The 26,083-nt window shown below is 41.1% G+C and overlaps 3 protein-coding genes across 6 annotated transcripts in view; 2 read left to right on the forward strand and 1 right to left on the reverse strand.

The window, feature by feature from the left end:
* The window catches only part of tp53i13 (tumor protein p53 inducible protein 13), a 400,199-nt gene that overhangs the window by 8,136 nt on the left and 365,980 nt on the right, over positions 1-26,083 (forward strand). Inside the window, exon 10 of one of the 2 annotated variants that reach the window (XR_009789655.1) lies at positions 14,540-14,663. The exons of the other annotated variant lie outside the window; for it this stretch is intronic. The gene's annotated coding sequence lies outside the window, so the exon portion shown is untranslated. Of the gene's footprint in view, positions 1-14,539; positions 14,664-26,083 lie in introns of those variants that run through there. 2 annotated transcript variants of the gene reach the window in all.
* On the reverse strand, positions 51-25,534 carry git1 (G protein-coupled receptor kinase interacting ArfGAP 1). 3 transcript variants are annotated; one of them, XM_061781405.1, is made up of 21 exons: positions 25,338-25,534; positions 20,620-20,753; positions 18,884-18,996; positions 18,580-18,685; positions 18,120-18,206; positions 17,900-18,030; positions 17,700-17,794; positions 17,578-17,620; positions 17,026-17,052; positions 16,543-16,591; positions 14,292-14,364; positions 13,649-13,746; positions 12,847-12,958; positions 11,697-11,821; positions 9,928-10,080; positions 8,048-8,383; positions 6,084-6,164; positions 4,179-4,255; positions 3,872-4,027; positions 3,427-3,490; positions 51-2,941 (listed from the first exon to the last, which is right to left on the reverse strand). In XM_061781405.1, the coding sequence occupies exons 1-21, from the start codon at positions 25,387-25,389 to the stop codon at positions 2,726-2,728; spliced, it is 2,328 nt and encodes a 775-aa protein (XP_061637389.1). In that variant the 5' UTR covers positions 25,390-25,534; the 3' UTR covers positions 51-2,725. The 3 variants fall into 3 exon arrangements, with proteins under 3 accessions (XP_061637389.1, XP_061637390.1, XP_061637391.1); XM_061781406.1 differs by lacking the exon at positions 17,026-17,052; XM_061781407.1 differs by lacking the exon at positions 8,048-8,383.
* ankrd13b (ankyrin repeat domain 13B) overlaps positions 25,447-26,083 on the forward strand; it is a 47,964-nt gene continuing 47,327 nt past the window's right edge. Inside the window, exons 1-2 of the mRNA XM_061781409.1 lie at positions 25,447-25,578; positions 25,703-25,795. The gene's annotated coding sequence lies outside the window, so the exon portion shown is untranslated. The remainder of the gene's footprint in view (positions 25,579-25,702; positions 25,796-26,083) is intronic.

The raw sequence follows: 26,083 nt of genomic DNA on the forward strand, positions 1-26,083 counted from the left end.
CTGACAGCTGAGACGGTTGCACAATATTTGAAAAGAAACCAGCCAAACAGTTGACTATTAACTTGTTTTATTATTTTATTACAAATGTACAGCTTATGAGTTTCCATTACGACTGACCTTTTTAAGTCATTGTTCTCAGTCTCTACGTTTATACAATTTTTTAGTGTTTTCTGTTAAAAGACAAGGCTCCAGTCACCCTTCTCCCAAAATGTAGGCCCGTGAGGTGATGCACAAGGACAGCAACGCAACACAATACAACAGCGCACGGCCAGTGGTTAAGGATCGGGGTGGGCTCAAATAAATCGCTGGCTTGACGGAAGGCTTCCTTGGTCCAGCCGATGACTATTGGGAGGGTGTTTAGATTCTTAAAAGTGGGTGCAGCTGGAGAAATAAAAGTGTGCTGGGCATGATGGGACAAAAACATTCACACTTGGTGTCCATGAAGCCAGGGGCTGAGAGGTGCCATGTGCAGTTTTTGGCCCCCCTCCCCCCCCCCCTCCCTCCCTCCCTCCAAAATAAAAATAAAAATTGAGATGACTTGTAGTGCTGAGCCCAGCATGCTTAACACCTTTTCCTATTCCACCACACTGCACATATGGCAGCGCCTAACGCACTTGAACTATGACCTTGAGCAGAGGGCATTACACGATGTAGATGTGACTTCCTCCCGTTGGTGTTTGGGACAAATAGTGCAAAAGCACAAGCCACCTGCGAGATCCATCGCTTTCCTGCCACCGCGGCAGCACACTCACTAGCCCAAACTGAACCCGATACTTGGTGAATAACTCTCACAGCCTGAAGCCCACTTGGGCCAACGAATGAACATAAATATCTCACAGATACAACCCAAACATGTTGCTTAATATAAAATATAGTAGCATGAAAATATATATGTTCATATTTATAGATATGGCTCTCGTCTAAAACTTGATTGATGGGAGAAGCTTTGTCGATGGAAGTATTTCTGTTGTTGTAGCAGTCAGAACAACATTGCAGCCAGTCAAAACGGGAGATGATCATGTGCAAAGGCATTCAATATCAAGCAATGATACATTGCAAGTCTTTTTAGGGCATGGCAAACAATCAGCCCTCACCGGCGGAGGCATGCGACAGATAGACGTGAGCAAAACAAAACTACCAATTTAAACAATTTGAAGTGCTGAAAGTGGTCCATCTCTTCATCTCAAGTGCTGGATGGGACTTGGCAAGGTCAAATGGGGGGGGGGGAAACAAAAAATGTAGCAGGCTGGCACTCTGGGCCACGGTTCAACCACCTCTGTCACCTGTGCGAGGCCAGCTTTCTGTGTTTACAATGCAGTCTCCGTTCACAGATTGTATTTTGGCAGGCCGAATCAGCAGACCACATCAACACAGAATTAGGAAGAATTTAAAGACGGGGCTTCACTGTGCTCAGCAGGCAGCTAAAATAATTAGAAAGCTAAATCAATTACAAATGAACTGACTACTGTTTGTTGAGCCATTAACATTTGCAGCCAGTTTCAAGACTTTAGATTGGTCATTCATTTGTAAAAATAACAGACCCAGATGTGGACCGACCAATAGTATAAATCTGTGACAAAATTTGGATTATGGGAGGCTTCCGCTCGACACCAGCGATATATGAAGCAAAAAAGATCTCGTAATGGTGTTCTGGATATCGGAAATGCAACATTCGACAATGGGTAATTGTGAGATGATTCCACTGGAGCAGTAAAATGAGGCAAATTGTAAGAGAAATTAAAATTAAAAAAAATGTTGAGGAAAAAAAAAATAAATCAAACATTAAAAGACAATTGAGGTTTCATTAAAACATTGTGATCCATGTCCTGTCATAAGACAAGACCAAGGGGTTTTTGGTCTGACCGTTCAATCCAAACACTTTGGCACCTGATAAACCCCTCGGCCGTTGAGTGTGTCTTTCAAGGAGCAATTGTCAAAAACTCCAAAAGAGTGCTCGAGAACTGCTCAGGACAGGTTGTTTACTAAGCTAAATCCCAGTAAGAAGTTGAACAATGTCTCCCTGCGCCACTAAATGAGAATCATAAGTGAGACGACGACAAACATAACAAAACGCGTCAGTAAAAATATCAATACAAAACAAAAAACAAAACAATACATCACAATTATTCCAGTGTAAGCATTTTTGTAAGTCTTAGAGATGTACACCCATCCCAAATCTGCCCGTTCAAAGGGATCCGAAGAAAGAAACATGCCAGAACATGCTGTGAAGGAGCTCCACAAGACAACGCTGGAAGGCCCTTGCAGGAGCAAACCAGAGAAGGAGAGGAGCGAGGTGTGGAGTGGCACAGGCGAGCGAAAGACGGGCCGTCACAGTTGATGTTGGTTCAGGTGATCGGGCTGAAGGGGGGATGACGACGACGACGGGGGTGGGAGAATAAATAAAGTGGCAGCGTGTCAGGATGCACGATCAGCACCATGATGCTTCCTTGTTTGCATCCCACTTCCAGCCTTTTATCTTACACGTCGGATTCTGCAACTTGTAGTTTCCATTGCGTTCCTCCACCCGTTCCCTCTCTGTGCTCATTTAATCGTTAATGTTTCCATCAGATTCCTTTCCATGCATTGTCCAAACTTTTCTTCCCCCGCTGCTCCCTTGCTCACTCCTCCCCCGCCACCTAATGACAGGATCACATTGGACTTCTTCTTCCCGTTCTTCTTTGCCCAGTTCTCCTCCTCCCCGCTTCTCTCAGCAGCTTGGCGCGTGTCACTGCTTCTTCTCGCGAGTGGTGATGGTGACCAACTGCTTGGCGGCCTTGGCTATGTCGTAGGCGCACTGGATGACCTGCTGAGTGAGGAGCTGGTAGTCCACCGAGGGAGCGCCGGGCTCCGAAGGCGCCGCCTTGCGGCACTCCACCTGTAAGCGCGAGGCGCTGGAGGCCAACAGGCGGAGCGAACAGTGGACTGCATCCAGGGCCGGGCGCTAAAAACAGACATAAAGGCAACCAAAGCTTTTCATTGAGTAGAAGCAGGGATGTCAAACTCATTTTTAGTTCAGTTACTACAGTTCAATTTCATCTGGGCCAGACTAGTATATTCATGACCTCATAAACTGTAAATAATGACCATTCCGGATTTTTCCAATTGTTTTAGTGCAAATAAGTACTAGTACACACATTTATTGATTATTATATCGTAGCAAATCATACGAGCAATCTAAAATTTCATAATTAACAAAAAATGAGTGCAAACTAAACAATATTATGAATCAGTGTTTTCATTTACATGTGCAACTAACATATCACAGTGAATCAAAATACTGTATGTACCTTTAAAAAAAAACAACTCGCTGTAATCATTGGTAAAACACGGTGTTAACACCGCATAGTGGGTTACTCTGTTATTCCCACTGCAAAGACAGCAGGCAAAGAAGAAACACAAAAACGGGAAGAGTGTCGGGAAACTTACTTTGGGAAACAGCGAGGCCATTTCAGTGACAGCAGAGTGGATCTTCTCAGAACACGGTACAAAGCTGAGGAGAATGATTAGGTTTAAATGTCACAATACAATTAGAACAACAGGTTTCTGCCACTTCGACCACATATCTATTTTGACTATTGTCAGCTTGTGCGGAATGTTAAACACTATACAAATGCCACCAGACTGTAGCTGAATATCTGGTTTAAAAAAATAAAAATATAAAATGGCGCAATGGTAACAGTTCATCATGACCCAGCATATGGTGCAGTTCTTTGCTTCTAATATGCATTTTATATTTCAAATAGAGCACTGACTCAATTACAAAACAAATGTATATGAATAAACATGTTTTGAAAGTACGAGGCTTTATTTTGTCATATATATACCAAATTATACACATTGTAGTGCAAGTTGTGGGGTGTTGGCTTCTCACCTGTCATGTTTGAACTCCTGAGCTGCCCTGAGAAGCTCCTGGATGTTCTTGGTCACCTGCTCAGTCTTAAGTATGACGTCCTCTGTGCACGGCAAGGTCGGGTCTGGATCGCCCATCTCAACGCCGCCTCCCTCCTCCTCGCTGCTGCGACCCACGCTGAAAATACCACAATACACGCTCATCAGCATCCGTCTACTTTTCCATACTGCTTGTCCTCAGTGTGCAATTTGGAGTCTTCAATGAACCGAACATGCACGATTGTTGGCGTACCCGTGCATATTTTCTGTGACATGCAAGGGAGTCTGACCTTATCGAGGGGTCGTACGTTTGCGTGTTGTCGTAGTCGCTGTCGGTACCACTACCATGCTTGTCCGATTTAGGAATCTGGGGAGGGACACAAACCCGTGTCATGATAATTCACCTCATTAAACCTTGAGCTCTCATCACTCATTCAGAGTCAATGGTGATCAATACTGCAAACAAGCTCTTTTTGCAAATGGAGCTTCTTTGAACATTCACAATATTCCAACACGTGAACTAAATGTATCAAATTGCTGAAAAAACTAAGAATTGCTTGGTAATCGGCACTTTGGTTGCTTTCCTGACAAATAAATGCAATCGAATAAGGGTTAGTATATATATATATATATATATATATATATATATATATATATATATATATATATATATATATTCCAATTTTTCACATTTCGGATACATTATAACACCGGTGCCAAACTGGTGGCCCGGGGGCCAGATCCGGCCCGCCGCATCATTTTATGTGGCCCTCGAAAGCAAATCATGTCCGTCGACTTAATGTTTTCCTGCGAAAATATTAAAATTGCAAATTGTCTTCACTTGTAATAACGTTTAGAAATTGCAAGCATTTTTTTCTTGCCAATCCCCCTTGTATCATGTTTTTAATATAAATTGGAAAAAAATGTATGCATCAATTTGTTGTGTATATGTAATTATCTGAGGTTATAATTCATTTATATGGGTTCAGAGTCATAACGGCCCTCTGAGGGAAATCATAACTGCGATGTGGCCCGCGATAAAAATGAGTTTGACACCCCTGCATTATAGGATAAAGATTTTGAATGACGAAAATCTATATTAGCTTTCTGGGGAAGGATAGAAAAACAGTGAACCTACGCCTATTCACGGTTCGCTTTTCACAAATTAACCTACAGCATTCATGAGTTTTTGTTTCGTGAAACCCAAGATAAGATTCCCATTTTTGTGCTCTTTCAATAATGCTCGAATAGGCCACAACATGAAGGCAAAGTCCTGGCTAATAGGAAAGCGGTAATCAGTCTCCTGGTATGATGAAGTGATACATCTCGACTGAAAGACTAGCATCTTTGTACGTTGCGGAGGAGCAGTTTAGTCAGTCAGTAGTAGAATTTATTATGTGCATATACAGTATAAGTTGACTTCTGTTGCTTTTTTTTTTTTGAAATAAAATGATCTGCAAGCCATTTCCTTTTAAGGCTAATGTTATCAGATCTTTGAAATGACCCTGACTCACCCCATGACTGGAGTTGAACACCAGTGTTTTTTTTTGCTTTTTCATGGCATTTGCCATTCATGGGTCATCTTTTCTCAAGAGTGTGTCACACACTTTCAACTACCTATCATGAGACATTTTCTGTAAATACCCTACATATACATACTCTGTTCAAGTGTCTGGTGCCTAAACTTGTCATATTTTCTACATTTTGGCATTTCGCTGTCATAATTGACGTGACAAGTTGAGATTCACCATCTAACCTTTATCTCTACCAAAGTGATGCAACACTGCCACCTACTGGTGCTTTCATTATTCCAATTACATACAATAAATACATAAAATTCCAGTTAACAAATTTAAACGTCCGCAGCAGTGAATGAGTTCATATAGGTAATTTTCTACTTTTTTGGGGGATTCAATTAAATGCATTTTCTAACAATTCGTGGCAGGGTTCAGTCCCTATTTCCTGTGAACGGGGAAGGTTTAAACTTTTACCTATAGATCATTAGTTTTGTGTGTTAAAATAAGCTTGAAATAACAAAGCACACCAATTCATTATCTGAGGAAATGCATGCAGGTCAGACACTGGTGACGTATTACGATAAAAGTGAAATGGAAATTAATGAGTTATTCCCGTCGTCCTTCTTCACCCATATTCCCGCAGCTTGTCATCATCATACGCAAACTGTAAGAACTCACCATGTATCGGCCCATCTCTAAAGATCCAGACAGATGTTGGCCTCCGTATGAAGTTAAACCACCCGTACTACCCTTCCTTACCTGTGGACAGAGGGGAGCATAGGGATGGATATAGGAAGAGAGGGATGGAATGACAGCAATGGACAAAATAATGGGTAGAAGATTAGTAGAGATGGAAGGAAATTGATATTGATGGAGGGGGTGTGAAGAAAGCAGAAAAAAGATGAAGTGTCAGCAAGAGCCGGTTTGCTTGCTATAAACAACACAATAGGCCTTCTAAGGTTAACTCTTCTAACTAGCAAACACTATCAACAACACTAAAAGGTGCAAAGTTATTTACAGTACGACACAGACTGTCTAAAAACTGACGACGACACGACACTGATGTTCCCCAGTGGTACAGCGCATACATAATAAGCGGAGGTCAAGCACAGTGTGACGATGAATGGCAAACCAAACAATGACAGACAGAATGCTTACATCCAGAGGATGCATGGCTGCACCGCAGTGAGCGTGAGATAGACAGGTGAGGAGGCAGACAGAAAGACAAACAAGGTGAGTCGTTTGCGAAGACATATGACGACAGGGTGAGCATTGATTGATGCGGGATGATCTGACGGAACCGGTCTATAAAATGGCTGCTTGTGTACAGCACATATGCGGACCGACCACCACATGACTACCACAACCTACAAAAAATGTATACGTAAACACAGCCGTGTCAAATATTCTGCCTCTACAAAGATGATGTTACATTTACCTTATCAAAAAAGGTCTAATTTAACAATGTTTTGGAATTAGGGGTTGTAGTTGAAATTGGTGTAGAACGTTGTAGAGCTGTTTGCTAATTTGTTGTTTTATTCGCCCATGTAACTAATTGCGGAAACTAGGGATGGGCAAGTATCGATACCAGGTATCGGACCGATACCGGTCTTATTTCAAGGTATCAGGGGCACGCGACAGCTGCTGATACCAACCACGATACTTAAGGCATAAAAATCTGACCAGTCCTCCTTGCCAGTAGTTTGCGCTAAACTGCGGCCACTTGACACGTCAGCGAATCATCACGGGCGTCAGAAATAGAGGTCTTAGTTCATGGTTTGTCTGTCATTTTAGGAACTACACTGAGTATGATGCAGTACAGTTCTATACCACTGCAAACTACAATCATAAAAACCAACATATTGTTAACATCAAAACTGAGCATGACTATGTTTGTAAAGGAAGAATATCTGAAATAGTATGCATGTGAGAGTCGTCATAATGTTGTGGAAAATCAATCCATATTAGTGTGTTTTGGACATTGTAATGGTAAGCAGCTGTAAATTAAAAACGCTCAGGAGGAGAAAAGAGCTGAAAATGTGAATGCAAATGTGTGCAGGAGAGAGGACTGCATGTTTTTGAACAATTGTCAAAAAAAAAAATAATAATTTGTACCAGCATTACCAGATAACTAGCAACCCTTCATTGCTCACCGACTGTTTTTCTCAATGTCTTTATGCCTCAAAAGTGTTCTCTGTCAATTAATTGTTGTTGTACTAGAGCGGCTCCAACTACCGGAGACAAATTCCTTGTGGGTTTTTTTGGACACACTTGGCAAAATAAAGATGATTCTGATTCTGAGAAGGAAAGAGCATCACTGGTGTTACTAGGCACCAGAAAAAAACAGAGACAACATTTCCTCTTCTGTCCATCTTTCTCATTCAGATAGCACTTATTGCAATTTCCCCATCAATTGACTAAAAGGTAGAGTACATTACGGGGTCTAATTATGTCGGCACTTCAGTGCAACGGTTCAGTAGCTGAATGGGAATTGCACAGTGGTGCATCTCTGAGAGAGACTGATGAGGAGCGGAAGTGCAGAAAGAGAATGATTCAAAGAGACATGGTGAGACTACCACCCATCAATCAGGCCAAGGAGAGCCAATTAGGGCCTCCAGAAGGAAGGGAGAGTTCTAACTTACGCTGGGTGTGTTGAGGGGCTGCAGGCGGGCTGCCAGGGAGTCCAGGGCTGGGGGACCGTGGGCCGTGGGTTTGGGGGCAGCACCGGGCTCATACATGGAGAAGGCCTGGCGGTCTCGCCGATGGGGGTGGGACTGCGAGGTGGCTGAGGAGGGCACCGTGAGCCCCGAGGGATCGACTCCTTTCCCCAATACGGTCAGACCCCCGCCAATTACTACTCGCCCACCCAGCCAGACGGTTCCTCCGCCTCCACTTGGGCCCCCGACCCCGTGGCCCACTGGCCCCCCAGCATGCTGGCCGCCCCGCAGCGCGCTGTTCTCTGTCTGCATCCGTGTGATCTACATAACAGGAGGGAGGGACCAGAGGATAGGAGGAGGTAAATGGGGAGGTTGAAGGGAAGGGGGGGCGTCAACTGAATCGTCAAGACAAACAACCGTAAGCACAGGCACAGTAGAGGGATGCAAAGTAGTAACTGATATTAGTAGTGGGGTGGGACGGATGTGCGGTAATGACACGTTACACTGACAAGTTAAATGATGAGACAGGGACTAGGAGTTGCGGAGGGATGGAGATCTCCAAAAAAAACAATTTCTCAAGGTCAGTGACATTAGCTGGGAGTGTGCACGAATGACTATTAAATATCAATGTCTATGGGGAGAGATTTGTCTCAAAAATTATTTCCACAAGTATATCCGCGATTTTCAGATCCACAAATATATTCCCAATTTTTTTAACATTGTGTGTGCATTTACCATGGTCAATGGCAGGAATATATGGAGGTTTAAAACTAGCTTTATTATATAATGCAACCACAGACCCTTCCTGGATGCAATCCTGGCACAGTGTTCTTTCTCTCAGTGGTGGACTCGTTGTCATATAACGGAGAGAGTATTTTGTTTCATTATTTTAAATCCAAAGCATTGATCTCTATGTATTATTTGTCCGGCTTTTATTTTGAAGTTGGCCCAATCAGCTCGTTGCTGGCGTGTTACCGTAACACATGGTGAGGAAGCGATGCAAAAGTCAGCGCGTGCACACGGCGCAGTACATTTATTTGAAAAACCTAATAAAATATGGAGAATACGTTTTTTCAGCATGGATACCAGCAAATTATTTAAAAATATATATATATACATAGGTGGAAGGAAATTCCTGGTGTGTTTGGTGGTGTGTATTATATTCGAGAGTGTATTATACACGAGAAGCCATGGGAATTCATATTCATATCAACATATAAGTCCAAACAAATTATGTAAAATAAGTCTGATATTGTTTATTATAATACAGATTAATTCATTGCTTGTGTTTGTTGAAAAATACATGAGAAGAGGACCTTGAAAAAAATAATTGCACATTAAATCGCAAGCTTGCTATATAAAATAATTACTTTCTAAATCGTTCAGCCCTACTGGACAATTGTGAACAAATTCCAGTCAGCGACTGCCTCTTTATTTGTTCAATATGTTAGTCAAGCAAACACAGATGAATACAATGAATATGTAGCCACAGATAATAAAATAAGCAAATTAAAAACATAACTAAAAGAAACCAAGCGAAGCAAACATGACCATGTGACTTCTAGTAAGTAAAATGTGGAATAGCACGAAAAGTGCCTTAAGACAGCTGCTTAAGCTCCGACATAACACACAATAACTCACCTGTTGACATTACGCAGGAAATTGCATATGGAACAAATTGTCACAACTTTAGCCTGCCGTCTAGTCAGAATTGATCATTATCATTTCAATCACTTCTTTTATGAGGACTTATCTTTTACATTGACACAGTCACAAGCCACACTAATGAAATATACAATTTCCTTGACTGTATTCCTTATGTTACGAAATATACTTTACATTCACGGTCTCTTTCTAAATCCTACCTCGTTCTGAAGCCGCCTGAGTTCCTCACTGAGGTTGTTGTTGACCTTCATCAGCTGCTGCACCTTGGCTTCCGAGGAGGCCAGGGCTTTCTTGACCTCCAGGTACTCATGCAGAGTGATGGGCCCATCCGACAAATCAGACGAGTCCATACTCTGATTTGACAGGAGGTGGAAGGACAGAAAGAAAGAGAGGCATGGTCATTAAGCTACAAAGCTAATGTGGATCAGCACATTTCTTTAGTGTTTACTGTATCTCACTCGTATAATACATGCTTCATTTCAAATAAGTGCATATTTAATGTATGCGTTTTTTGGGGATAAGTGCAAACACGGGTAACTTGGGAGCTTAAAGTCCCTGTAATGTGAAAATAAATATGATAAGTCTTCTAAATTTGACACAGCACAGATAAGAGTGTTGTCAACAAACCTGCCAAATTGTGGATGATGTAAAAAAAAAAAAAAAAAAAAAAAAGATCAAGTAAATAAAATGAGCATTCAAAATCATGAAAAATCGACCTCTCTGCTCTCAAACGCTGTGGGCGTGTCCACACTCAACTGTCAATCAAATACCACGGGTACGACCTGGAAAAAATGGTACTTCGTTTAGCATCTTTTTTTGCTACACATCCCGACATGTTTGTGCCATGAAAAATCTGCCTAAAGCCTCTGGTGGCTTGGTCGTCGTGGGCTTTTCCACATCACGACAATGAGGCGTTCTAAAGCGGCCACGCCAGCCTGAGGCCTCGGTCTAGGCGCTTGGCTGTCAACTTAGAAATTCCCCCCCCCCCCCTCCTCAGTCTTTGCCAGTCTCTGCATTAAGTGCATGCACTTATAGTAGACAACAAGGCAGTAAACAGCAGTCACACCAGCCGAAAGTCCTGGCCCAGATGCTGGCTGTCATGCCGGACTTTTTTTTTTATTTTTTTTTATGACCTTCAACCTTAAACATTCAACATTAAACTATGCCCCAAAAACAAAACAAAAATAAAAACAAAAAAAAAGCACTGTAAGTCTTTTCCCACGTTTCCAGCAATCACCTTCAAATATATAATGAATTTAGAGACAAATCTCAGAATTTACTTTGCAGGGTCTTGACGGCTAAAAAAAAAAAGAGCTTATCAATGTGCAAAAAGGAAGAGCTATACAGCTGCCTGAAGGCCAGAGCTGCAGCTGACCCAACACACAGAAGAGCTTTGGTTCTTGCTCCCCATGAAACATCCACCCCCGCTTCCTGTGACCTTAGAACATGCTTAACTCGGTTCCACAGCACTCCCTAAAAGTGGACCAAAACGAATATCTTTCAAAAACTCGTTCATGAATAGTCGGTATGAGTTTAAACAAATGAACTTAGCGCCTAACTAAAGTCAACTCCATTTACTGAATACAGTATCATTTGGCATCATCCTTACATGAAATGTTGCATACTGTATACTAATGAATGTGCACATTCAAAGTGGAGACATTTAAAAATAAATAAATAAAGATTTAGAAATGAATCTGCTGCTCTAAAACGATTTTTCATTCCTACTGCATTACTGCACTGTACCACTCAGTCAGTTTTTCCCTTCCTCTCTCTCTCTGTATGAACAATGCCTCTCTGACAGGACCCCAAATGTGGCTGGTGATGTCACTCAGTAGCAATGTGGCAGCGCTCAGCGAGGCCGCACCGTGTGTAGCATGCTGGGACATGCAGTCACAGAAAAATCCATGAATCAGCCTATTGGCTTATTCTTGATATTTTAAGTGGGAATTGTGTTCCAGTGGGGTACCTTCGCACGATTGTTGCGTTGTGTGTTGTTGTTATTTTGGGTGGTCAGCTCGCTGTCTGTGTCTTCATCAGAGGCTACACTATCATAGTCATGCTGGTCATCATCAAATCCCAGGTCCAATGGATCTGTGAGGGAAAACATCATGTTTTGTTTTTTTAATTATTATTATTTTTTATCTCTGGTGAAGAGAAAATCTCTTACCTTGTTGACAGTTTCGGCTGTCACTCCAGCCTTTGTCAGAGCTGTCACTGCTTCCTGGTGTGTCGGATGGTCTAAAAACATTTGATCGGGTCGGGCAACCTTCAAAATAAGTTCCCTGACCCGACCGAGTCCGCTCACAACAGGTAGCAGTGACAGCTCTGATGAAGGGTGGCAAAAAAAATACTAAATAATAATTTAAAAAATGGCATGTTTGTTGAACCATCAACATTGCAATGTCAAAGACAGTAAGCCATGTTCAACACTTTAGATTGGTCAGTAATTTGTTAAAAAAATTAATAATAAAAACACCACGTACGACCAATAGTATAGCTTCCTGAAAAAACAAACAAACAAAAAAAAACATTGATATGTACCAACAGTGATATGTACTAGATCACTATATAAATTACATTATGCTCCCAATATCCCAATATTAGTCAAGAAATATAATGCTTTCTATGCTATGAAGTGTACAAAAAGTAGATACATTTTATTTGACATTGGCCTGTAATAACTCAATGGCATACTGTATATATTAATTAACATCATTTATCTATTTGGTAGTACTCATTTTATCTACATCTGCATGACTCCTCCCCAACCAGTTAATAAATGTGGAGCAAGTATCCTTAGTTGTCATTATAACTTAATTTATTTTTTTTGACAGAAATGACAGACAAAAAAAATAAAATAAATAATAATAATAAAATAAAGATTTGTTTTATGTTATTGTTATACTAAACCCAGCTGTATTCTTCATTGACAAAACACATTTCTTACATTTCTGGTTTAGTACAAGCAACTTTATGGGTAGTTAAATTAGATGTATATTGTACTATAGAGAATTAAGATCTGTTCTGTCATTGCTTTAACGTCATAATTCTAAAATGTTATATTAAAAACATATGGCATAATCTCTGGCTGTGCAACCCTCCCATCACTTCCTCACCAGTTGGACTGCTGAGACCTTTCCCCTGCTGTCTCCTTTTGGCATCACTCAGGATGTCAATGATGAGCGTGGCAAACTCCCGAGCATTGAAACGTGCAAGTTTCTGACGGCCCTGCGGAAGAAAGAGAGAAAATGGAACATACAGCGTAAGCATTTTCAAAAAAAATGTTTGTCACTGAACTAAAAGTCACTTCAAATGTATCGGCTCTCATTAATCTTACAACATAAAAATCCAGCTAAAAGCTTGTGCTTCACTGCCAGTGATACTACTGTGGTCAACGACCATGTGCTGTGGAAAAATACCGTCATCCTGAACATTTGGAACCCACACAATCATTAGAGTGCAGACACACAAACAAATATGAGCAAAGGCATGAATTTAAAATAAAATTAAAACGTTTACTCTCAAGTTAAACTAGAACGATTATGCTAGAGTAGTGTCGTATTAGTATTCATTCACTATCTCATCAAGAATCGAGCGGTTATGAAAGCGGTGAACTTCTCATGCCGGGATGAACGTGTAAACATAGCATAGATGTGCTGATGTGTTTCTTTTTAACTTTCTGTTTGAAAAAGTTCATGTTTACACTTTACAAGTGACACAGATCAAGATAAGCTACGTGAGAAGACATGAAAGATTTGTTCTTTACAGAGTGTGCGCGCAAAACGGGGACAAAGCCACCCTTTATCACATCTGTTTCTTAAAAAAAAAATGACACACTCCCAGACTACAATTATCTTTTTCATCTGTTTTATTTTTTTCTCATGCATTCAGTAAAAATGTGCATATGTGTTGGTTTACCTGGTTTCGCGTGGCAGAGTACTCAGGATTGACTGGTAAGAAGGGCACAGCGCTTCGTTCCGTAACCAGAGTACTGTGGTTCTGTGTAGTAAGCCACACTGGAGACACAAGGATGTGGACCAAAAATAAATGTGTGTGGTTTAGTAACAAGCTCTTGGATGTATCGTACGCAGCCAAAATCCTCCCGCACAGCTATGTACTGCAAAAACAGATTTGGCAACATGCACAATTGTGTTCTGAGAACTCCCCGTGTGTGTCTGTGGTTGTGTGTCCTTGCCACTTACCTCCGATGCAACAGTAAAGAAGCAAATTTGACTGCTACTTCTCTCAAGCGAGAGAGGGGGAAAGAAGGACGTGGAGGAGAAACTTATGAATTTGTGAGGCAATTCCCCACCGTCTCTCCTCCTCCTTCTCCGTCTCTCCTCCCTCACTCCGAAATATGTTTCCTTCGCTACAAACTCAGTTTCTGATTTTCAGTGTCTATGAACAATTTTTTTCCCCCTCTGTGTGTGTGTGTCTTTCTTTTCTTGAATGAATTCCTGTTAACAATCTTGAAGACCATTCAAATTCAAACAGCTACTTGGTAAAAAGGTCAACAGATGAGAGTTACTTTATTTCTTCCTCAAAGAGCGACGTGGCTCACCCGCATCATTTTCTCTGCGATCCACTTCATCGTAGACATCCATTGCAAGCTCCTCAAACAGACGATTATTAAGCTGTCAGGCAAGCATACAAATATATATGCACATATACATAAACATATACATTTAACACATTCAAATTAAATAACAACTTAAGCAAGAACCAGAAAGAGTCATCAATATTTGCAAAGTATTGACATTTTTTGTATTTTTCGTTTTACGCAGATATTTTTATACATATATTTTCCTAGAGGCGGCACGGTGGCCGACTGGTTAGAGCGTCAGCCTCACAGTTCTGAGGTGCGGGGTTCAATCCCCGTCCCCGCCTGTGTGGAGTTTGCATGTTCTCCCCGTGCCTGCGTGGGTTTTCTCCGGGCACTCCGGTTTCCTCCCACATCCCAAAAACATGCATTAATTGGAGACTCTAAATTGCCCGTAGGCATGACTGTGAGTGTGAATGGTTGTTTGTTTCTATGTGCCCTGCGATTGGCTGGCAACCAGTTCAGGGTGTACCCTGCCTCCTGCCCGATGACAGCTGGGATAGGCTCCAGCACGCCCGCGACCCTAGTGAGGAGAAGCGGCTCAGAAAATGGATGGATGGATGGATATTTTCCTAGATCCACGGTGTGTGTGTGTGAGTGTGTGTGTGAATTTCAACCCTTTCATTTCAAGATGCATTATGTTTAATTTTAATTTATGTTTTTTTGTTTGTTTGTTTGTTTAATTGTCCATGGTCTGTGCGTGGGAAATGTTGCACTCGCGTCTGGCATTGCACAAGCAAAATCATCACACATACTGTAAGACAATGTCATTAGACAATGGAGACTGAGCATTAGAAAGACTTTGATTGTATTTATGGTTAGACTGACTTCTATTACTTTATATTAAGTGGCCAATTTCATTATTAAAGGGGTCACCAACATAGCACCAGGTGTCCCACACGTTGGGAGTCCTGTGGATTTTGATGAAACATTTCTCAATGCCGCATGCCAATTTCATTTATTGAACTTACAGTACCAAGTGTTTGAAACCCTACTGTTTAACTGTTATAGAGAATATTTTGTTGAAAATACTTGGAACAGTACCCTATGTTCCAACTGTCTGGAAGCTATGTGGCAGTTTATTTTCTTTGACATTACATTGAGTTAAAAGCACTTATTGTTGAAACATTTGGTAGTGAAGAAAATTTTAAACTAGGGCCTACAGTATGTCTACCAGTTGTGGTTTAAAGTCCAATATATATCAAAATAAATAAAGTATCCATCCATGCTGTTCTACTCTATGTAACTGGCCCATGAGAGCCCCACAAAAATCCTAATTCTTTGACATACCGTAATTTCTCCTGGATAAAGCGGAATTCGCCCCCCCCCCCCCCCCCCACAAAAACATTTGTCAAAAATCTATAGTGTGCATTATACATGCGTATAGGGGCAAATGGAAAAAAACTAACATTTTATAAATGTATGCCACCATTTAGTGGTTCTAAAAAATCTGTATACTTTCATTCCAAAATGCCACCGCCACCTAGAGGTTATGAGAAAGGTGTACACTTTCATTCTATTATGCCACCGCCACCTAGCAGTTATAAAAAAAGGTGTAGACTACACTTTAATTCCAATCATATATGTACAGTTGTACTCAAAAGTTTACATACCCTGGAAGAATTTGTGAATTATTATTATTTTTTTTTAAATAAATATGACTGATGACTGAACATCAACCATCATTAATTTCTTTATGGTTATGTTTTGTTTCATGATAATGCTGGTCCTTCATGTTTTCTTTAAAGAATTGCACCCATCTTAAAAATTCTGCCTGGGTAATCAAACATATGAGCACAACTGTGTGTTTTCTAATTTACTAAATAAAAGTAAATTAATTTTTTTTTTATGTAATGCAATTACTTTCCCTGGTAACTAATAAATTTATGAAGGCGTAATTAGTAAAAAATTAAATTAATTTTGGGGGAAAGTAATTACGCAACTATAACTAATTACTTTTTAAAAGTCATTTGCACAACACTGCTTGCTAGTCTCTCTCTTTCATTTTTAAGTGGGCACAAGAGGGGTCGGAAAAGTCACTAAATATAGTGACGAACTCGCCATCATCAGCAACACTGAATGTACTTGTATGTAAACTAGCTCCTCTCTGTTTGCAGTCATGTCATCAACTCAAGGGCTCATCAGCGGGAATGCGCTTTGAACTACGGCAGCCGCAAAATAATAATAATAATAAAATAAATAAATAAATTACCGCTTGGAGCTTCTTCTTTGCCGCCTTGGCCAGTTCTGAGAGGTCCAGACTGAAAAAAACCAAAAAAAAAAAAAAACACAATGGGAAAATGAACCGCTAATACACAGCGGAGGAGACAGTGGGGAGGAGAGTGTTGAACATGGTGAACAACATGGTGAGATGGATAAGTGGGAAGACAGACATAGCAAGCACGTTTGGATTTGGATGGTTTTACCCTCACTGAGGGAAGATGAAACTGAGGTGGTGAAGGCTACAGCTGGGCAGCCAAAAGTTGCCAAGCTGTTGCTACTTTATGAATTAACCAGTGTTAATCTACTACTTCTTTTGCTGGTGGTAAGACATTAAATCTTAAACATTTTCTTCCATCTGTAAGTGCTCTTTGTACAACAGGGAAACGCACAACAGAGAGGGTTGCAGAAACAGTGTTTAAAATGAAGAGAGAATTTTTTTGGGGGGAAAAGAGGAACAAGAAAGTAAAGATACCTCTGTGTCGGGCACTTAGGACGAGCTCTGGCTCCACCGAGCGAAGCAAAATGGAGAGAACAGAAAAAGAGTGAGCAAAAGGGAAGAAAGAGACAGAAAGAAGGGTAGAGAACCAGCTTAACATGTTCTTATCCACGGGTACCAGTCACCAGATCAAGTGAAGTGAGATGCAGGTCCAACAGTAAAGGTCTTTTTGGTAACAAAATGATTTTGCAATATGCTTGAGCTGTATATTTTACATTTATATTTAGCTGCAAATTCTTCAGCATCCTTTGGGAGCACTGAGAATTGTTGATTTATGTGATTGTACAATTTTGGGCCATTAACTCAACCCTCCTGTTGATCTAAAATCTAAAACACCAAGTATCTAAATTTTACCTGGAATGGGTGAAGCATTTTATCAGTGTTTAAAGGTGTGTTCAAATATATTGTGGTGGCACCCTCTGGTCACAGTACTAAGATGTATCAAATTCCATTAATCCTATCACCACTTAATAATATTTATCATGCATAACTAGGGACCGCGTACAAAGCAAAGTCTATGGTCCATACCTGTCTGCCATTTGAGGGATGATATAATGACCATTCTTGTGATCTGAAGGGTAAAACACAATAAAATTGTACAACTACTCGTCACTTTTCTGAAGCAACTGGCCGTTCACGCAATGGCTTACCTGGGCGTCGACCACACAGGTAGAAGGCCAACCTGTCCGTCAACTCATATTGACATTCAACCAGTCGCTCCGCTAACTCTATGTGGCCCGCCTGCCTAAAACACGCAACGGGACCAAATTACTTCTGGAATACATTGCACAGTGATATTGGATACACAAGCAGACTGAGTGTTATTTATTTTTTTTCTACTGGGCTTTACCTGGCGTAATCCATGGGTGTGCGTCCATTGATGTCAGGCGCTCCGGGGTCGGCGCCGTATACCACTAGTAGCTCCGCTTGTAAAATCTGCCCCGCCTTGGCTGCCACATGGAGAGGCGTAGTGCCCTTCTCCTGGGGAGGTCAGGGATTCAAAAGAGTGTCGAGGCAAGTCTAAAGTAGAGCGGAGTGGGATTAGCTAATCCCGTGTGTCATTTGCATACTGGGTGGAAGAAGTTGGCCTGAGCGCCGAGGGACAGCAGCCGAAGACACGTCTCTAAACTTCCTGTTCGCACACTTGAGTGAAGTTGCTGATAGGAAAACAATGAAAGTCAGAGGAATCCAGGGGGAGACACAAAAAAAGACACAGGAGGGAGAGATTAAACATGAGGCTGAGATCTAGAAACAGGCACATCCGTCTTATTGGCCCAGTGAAGCTCCGCTGCAATACAGGTCATTATTGCATTCTGCTTCGTCATTCAATTTGCGTTGTACCTTTTAATAATCCAGTCTGCATGTGTGCAGAAGTGTCTATGCGGACATTTTTTAGGTGCAGGATCTCCCACTGACATCTGTTAATTCAACATCCTCCATGCTTACAGATGTAATTCTACAGTACGGCTGAGTCCAATTTTTATGATTATGCCATGACGATGACTCAAGGATCCTCAGTTGTGCACTCACCTTGCTGAGGTCCTTGGTAGTTACGCCGTCATCGTCGCGACAGGGTAGCTTGTGCACAAAGGCCAGCATCTGGTATTTGGCTCTGATGAACTCAGACTTTGTGGGACTGTACAGGGAGGAATTGTAGAATAATATAAACTTCAAAGGTATTTACCAATGATAAACTAAAAACACAAAGTCAGTCCAAGTAAAGAAAATAGTGTCATCTTGTAATTTTGACTCTTTGGTAAATGAAAAGTATTGAATGAATGTCTTGTGAGATTACATTACAATAGTACTTTAGGTAGTGAGTGAGTACGCTTACTGGACTTTGTCCTGTGGGTTGGGTTTCCTTCGGCCGCTCTGTACCTGAGCGGGATCCAGAAGACTGTGTTCCCAAATGGAGTTGGCCCCATTGCCGGCCAAAGTTTGAACCATCTGAACAAATACAAAAGCAGGGCAGTGACTCAGCGCTGTTTCCGCCTTGACCGCTACAGAGCTTAATGGCAGAAGCGAACCGACCCACCATAGCAATAACCCAATGTTGCGAGCAACTGCGATGCAACAAATTGATGTTATCTGTGACCTCATTGATGAAAATACAGCATCAGTCATGTAACAGACTGACATACTTGATAGGAAATTCACAAGTTCAGTTCTCTATTTACTCCCGTCGTTTTTTCAATGCGGTCAGGCCAGCTGAAAAGTTGAAGTCAAGGCAGCTGCTACAACGATTGTTAATTGTGTCTGACCGTGACACGCCCCCTCTCCGACAACATGCTTTTACTTTGAAGTTGGCCACGAAGTGGTGACGGCCCTTAATGAAGCCTTAACCATACGCTCGCCCCCTGTCTGTACATATTGCGGGCACTTCTACAAAGGAAGCACTTGTCATATGCAGCAGTGCCTGTATTTTAAATGCAATAAATACATAAATAAATAATTACAGAGGATCAGGCTCATTTAATCGTGGCAGCCAAAATCACGATCACGATTAAAAGTCAATTAATTGTGCAGCCCTAAGACAGACAACTATTTACACCGATGGATAATTTTGATCCTTCACTTTACCTAACAGTAGGCCTGTCACGATATAAATTTCTCTAAGATTATATATTTTCCCAAAAACTATCATAATAAATGATATTGTTTTTAAATGCCTCTGAAAGCATGAAAAATAACGCCTGAGATCTTGTTTTGAACTACTTATAAGTTGTTATATCAAGCGTGTTTTCTTTTTCTGTTTTTTAAATAAACGTATAAAAACAATCCCAACTACTGTGCGGAATAGACGACGGACCTCCATCCCGATAAATGACGTGACGTTCACGACGACGTGCGCATGTCTCACGGCTTTTCCAATTAAATGTAGTACACATCATGGAAACACCCGATCGGAATAGATCATGTCACATGTAAACAGTTGACCAGAGATCTTTAATCAAAATGATTTCAATCGGAATAACAAAAAAAGTACAACCGGCTACTGTGTGGTTGGCTGCGCTGAAGACGAGCCCTTCACCTGTCAATCAACTATATGTTGACATTCGCTGTAGTCAGCTACAGGCTGAATAACGTGTGCCTCTGAGGTTATGCTTAATAAACAGTTAACGTTCCCGTGTTTGTGTTAATTGTGAACTAACACACACAACAACTTCGTAGGGAGCCATTGACGTTTTAAAGGACTTCGCCGATGTGGAGCGAGCTGTTTAGCTCCTTAACTCGCTAGCTCATTAACCCGCAGGCTAGCTCGTTAGCTCGAGGCCAGGCTAGCGAACACAACAAACAGTTAACTTTTATTACTGCTGTTGCAAAGTTGAAGTATTCTCAAAAAATTTCCTATACAAAGCTGTCATCAGTATGTTTCAGACTGTTCTTTCCAAAGGCTTGCAGGATTCCACTTGCAGTACTAGCGTCAACACAGAGACCTGTCTCCATAATGGCCATTATCTCAGTGTTACAGATCACATAGTATCTACTTTTTTTTTTCTTTTTTCCCCCCAGCCAATAACAGGTGATACCGGCCAACTTTGGTAGTAGGCACATTATTTCCAGTCCTACCTGCATTAATGCAGGTGGCCATCCGCTGTGCCTCAGGTGCTTGACTATGGAGATATGGCGGCCTAAACTGCGGTGGACTGAACAGCATTCATCGCAGATCAGTACCCCTCTGTTGATACTGGTCCAGCCCGGGTCTGAAAAACAACAACATATGCATAGCTATATTGGATTTGTACACGTTTTATGTGACAATGAAATCGTTCAACAACGTAAAAATGGTTTAACAAGTGGTAAGTTCTTCTTTACAAGCAGCCAGAGTCGATAGATCCATCCATTTTTTGTACTGCTTATTCTCACAAGGGTAGCAGGTTAGCTAGAGCCCTATCCATGCTGACTTTGAAAGAGTTTACACCCTAAACTGGTCGCCAACCGATCCCAGGCCATCTACAGTACTTGTGGATCTGATCTGACCTTTACTTCCCCAAAACAGGACACTTTCGTGTCATCTCTGCCCATGAAGACATGGACTGCTACCCTGTTCAGATGTTAAACTCAAGTGAATTCAAGTGGAAACCTCTAAAGTTGAACACCCTTGAGTCACACCCTTCAGAATGGGACCACAATTCGAGGGAAAATAAATCCCGAAAGGTAGACAAAATTCTATGCTACTTATTTCTATGAAACTCACAAAAGCTCAGAGAGAAAGTGTGTAATGTACTAATTTTTTCTGTGCAACCACAGAAACATCTTTTTACACTTATATAAAATATAACACTTAAGGAAGTTCAAATTGAGAAAGTTAATTGCCTGGACTCTTGTTACGGGTTTAAGAAAGTGACAGTTTGACCCTGGAACAGATCATGCCTATCAATTTCAATTAAAAAAAATATAACCTAAATTTTAACAAATGGATGAACAGCATGCCAAAACAAATTTTGTTGAGTTCCACTGAATATTGCACTGTACAAAATGTTTTCTATCCGTGAAATCATATTGAAGACGTTATTTGTTAATATAGTATTCCAATTCAGTAAAATGTTTGAAAATGTCATTTCTTGGAAATATGTAGTTTTGCCGAAGTGTCCAGACTTCAGGAACTGTGTGGTAACTGGGCTTACAACAGTTCTGGACCTTCGAGGAACTCAAAGCGCTTTGACACAGTCTCCTCATTAACCTACTGATGATGCAGCATCAGGACCAACAGCGGGTTTAGTATCATGCTCAAGGACACTTCGACATGGTCACAGGGTCCCAGCCTCAAACCCGAAACCTTCACCTGAGTCGTTCCGCTACACAACTAGTCGACATAACAAGGAAGATAATGCTTGAAAATAGTATTTTCTCCTACGTAGCACAGGTGGAAGATGTACTGATGTGAAGATGAAGGAAGTGCACACTTAGTAAATAAAGGTGGAGACAATCTATTTCCTCTCCCCCCCCCACACAATACAGTGTAAGTAACACAACACTATAATGTTTAATTGTGATATAATTTATTCAGTTTCCCCCCCCCCCCCAAGTTAACCTACCTATCACATATCAAATCAGAGCAGGGAAAATGACATGGTAAGAATGAAGTAAAATGCAAAACTAGAGATGTGGGAGAGCAGTCATTCAGTCTAGGTCATGTTATGCTCTCACTAGCCTTCCTGTGTGAACACAAAGCATGCAATGTCTAAACATGCCAGCATGCACAAACACACATCCACGATCATTTGTCACGTGCAAGCTGGGATAAAAACGCCTGGGTGCCGTGTATTAGTGAGACTAAAATAGTCCATCATTTGATGAAATTCTCTTAGTGCCTGTAGCAACAGTAGCAAAAATGGGTTTAAAAAGAGCTATAGCATAGTTTGGAACAGTAGTACTAAAAACTAATACACTGTACTTAATGACTAAAAAAATATAACAAAAACTCAGGCTAAAGCTATTATTTATTTGTCTCTCACAACCAAGGCATACTACAAAATATAAAATATTGGAAGCAAAATGTTGACTGTGCGTGTCATGACATAATGGGTCGTGAAATGGGTCATAAATCATTAATTTAAAAACCCCTAGTTACACAATTCATATCAATGTCATCTCGTTTGCTCCAACAATTTATGGACAAATACATACAGCACAGTGCAATTATATACAGTATATTCAGACTGTCAAATATACAGTGGCACTTCCGATTCTAAAGCGCCTTGAAGACTGTAAATTATGATTTTGACCAAATACAGTATTTTGGGGGAGGGCCTTAAAATGTCATATAACATTTGGACTTCGAAACTGTCTTAATGCATGACTGCGAGCTGCCATCTTACCTCACTTGACCCTATTTCAGTTACCAAAGTATCAAAGGATTAACGGTGTTATTGTGACTGTGTCTGTGTGTGTGTGTGTTTTGCTTTTTCCTTTGGCTTATTGCAATACTTTTTTTCTGATGTTGGTAAGAGAAGAAGAAGAATGTAAGAAGAGAAGCAGAAGAATTTCCAGTGGTAAGTAGTGAAATAAGGACCCCAGTGCAGTGTCCAAATACTTCTGCCTAGCATAACGTAGCGTCATAATTGTTTCGGTGCATTGTTGCCTAACATAACTAACTGCAAGGGAAGTTTTTCCCATCAGCAATTGACCACTGTCACAGAAAGCACTGCGTACAACTTGAGGTTCCACAGTACACAGGTTTACGATAATCCCAAGACTCACAATCTATGCAATTTCGAGGTTACAAACAGCACAAAATGAACTAGTTTACAGGGCGGCATAAGAATATGTTATCAAGTCAGTCTAGTCAGTTATCAACATTCTTTTTTCATTTGAATGTTTTATATTTACGGCCAATATCCTTAGTTATAAGATTTTGAAGTGACAAAGAGCCCACAATAAACTGGTCTGCACAGCAGCATAACACGTTGTCACATGGCACAAGTAGGCACACTCAGGTACGAAAAATACTGTTAATCATTTGGTTGTTTTATATTCATGGCCTAAAAGTGATTTCCATTGAAATATTTACTGTAATTAAATCTTTATTACTTTGTTTGAAGTGGCACTGCGTATGTCATAAAGTACTTGATGCCATGCTCCATTATTTGGTTGTTTTCTAGTCATGTTTTTATTCCTGAACTACTGAATTTTAACTAGGGGCAAACACAGGGCGACAATATCACAAACGGGAGACATCTAACATTATAAATAATGACAAGAAACCCACTACCAATCCAACAGTTCCTACTGTGACTGCATCTGCACTCAATAGAAATGTACAGGTTTGATAAAAACTGTGCACATTCTCATGGTGTAACAGTAAATCCGCCTGTGCATAGACTGACAGTCTCCATCAGTTAGTTATCTTGTGCAGAAATGCAAGAAAGCTGGCTAGTGGCCTGTCATCACTGGCTCGCTCAGTATTTTGTGTGCACGGCCTTCTAAGAGCGGGACACACAAGCTGAAAAGGAATACTCTTAAAAAGGAATGAGTGTTTTAGCAAGAGAAACATATTTCACACTAAGGTTTTGGAAATGAGCATGACATATAGTTTTGTCACTATTTCATTCATTTAACAGATTTTCAAAAGTGCTGCTTAGTTTTTTGAGGAGGAGTGCAGCAAGATGCTGAGGTAAGTATTGGGGGGAATTGCAAGGTGTAGCCAGAATGCACTGAGCAGTAGGGCCAGAAAGCTATTTTGACAGCTTTGAATACACATGCACCGCAATCAGCGACATCAGCAGGAAAAGAGCAGCTGCTGTAATGCATGTACACATGAATGAGTGCAGGCAACACACACAAGCACCAACAATTATGAGGCCGAGTCCGAACTAAACGTGAGCATTGAGCAGTCATGATTCATTAAAGACATTGAAATGCAAATGAATGTAGCAGCTGTTTTGTTTTTTTAAACCCCCCCCCCCCCAGACATATCAGGCAAGGGCAAAGAATGTAAATATTGTCATTGGCGTACAGGAGTTACACGCATTACTTCAAGTTGATTGTGATTGTTGTATTGTAACAATGCAAAAATTGTGGTAAATAAAGCGTTCACCACTTGATCGTTTAAAGAAAGACGTTCAATGTGATGTAAATCAAACATAAAAATATTTTTTATTGAGTGATGATAATTACGTGATTTATTTATTTTTTTTTTTTTTTTTAAAATACTGCTACAAATAATTGACAGTTGAGGCATAAACTGTTACATCTTGGGGGAAACTTGTCATTTAGCCAAAGTTTGCTGGCGAGCTTGGCTTGTGCGTTAGCTAAATTGGCAACTATGGCCACGACTTCAAAACACGACAGGCAAGTAGTCAAGATACTAAATAAATTCATAACAAGGTGGAATAACAACTTTTACATTTATTCAACGTGCACACATGGTATTGTTTATTTATTTATTTTATTTTATTTAAAAAAAAAAAAAAAAAAAAGGGTAGCACAAACAGTGAAATTCGCCAATTTCCTAGCTCAGCTATGCTAGAGTAAAGGCTCACAAAAAAATACCTCTTCGGCTCAAAAGCGATGTAAAACCTTCCACAGCGCAATACGTCCTTGCCAAATAACACACACGTCTATCTTCTAAGGTGCAACAATGGTGAGCTAACGATATCTCGCGTAAATTCACGCCTATTTTCGCTCAATATGCTAGGCCCAAGCGACGCATCGCAGCACTGGACGTTTTCCTGCTCTGGCCATCCGCAGACCGAGCGCCCAACCTCGGCCCGTTTGGTCCCGACGTGCCGCTCTCCTGACGTTATGAACCGGGCAACCGTTTCCCGTGTGTTCGGATTCCCTACCTGGCGCACTGCAGTCGGCGCAGATCTCCGTCCGCTGTAGCTTTCTTGACATATCGGAAGTGTCTGAAATCGAGAGGTGGATGTCGGGGATGATGTGCTCCTTCGCCCTTTCCACCCCCCACCCCGAGCCACAAGACCGACGTCTGCCGTCACCCGTCTGCCGATGCGGACCCTCTCAATCCCCGGAAGCCAGCTGGCGTGAGAGCTTTTCCCGGCCGGCGCCTGACGCATGAAATTCCCCGTACGTTCCCTTGGTTCATTTGTTCTTCGCATTGGCGAAGTTCACTTTGTGTTATTGCATGCTGATTCTATATCGCGTATGTATGAACATAACGTGGCTAAATTGTACTGTGCGCTTTCCGCAGTTTTCGTGTGCGTGAAGCTGCACTGACAGCAACTCGCCGGGAGACGGCAGCCCTCAACCAGACACACATCCAACACCCCTACGCTTATACTCCGTGAGTTACATTTGTATTTATTTTTTTCTTTGAAAGTTGACGTCCTTTTGGAAAGCTATATACTGTTCTACTAGAAATCACAGTAGAAGCAATTTGTAAGTTTCTATTTTTCCACTTTCTTTAAGTAGAAGCCCCAAACTCTGAAATGTATATAAATAAAAAAGATACAAAAGCAAAAATGTATTCTTGCTGTCAATAACATCCGCATTTTGAAGTGCTTCAATGATTCTTACCCCCCTTCTCAGTATACTCGGAAGAAGAAAAGAAAACCACGCCAGCTTGTCGAAT

This window comes from Phyllopteryx taeniolatus, chromosome 8, assembly GCF_024500385.1.
Source record: "Phyllopteryx taeniolatus isolate TA_2022b chromosome 8, UOR_Ptae_1.2, whole genome shotgun sequence".
Lineage (NCBI taxonomy): Eukaryota > Metazoa > Chordata > Actinopteri > Syngnathiformes > Syngnathidae > Phyllopteryx > Phyllopteryx taeniolatus.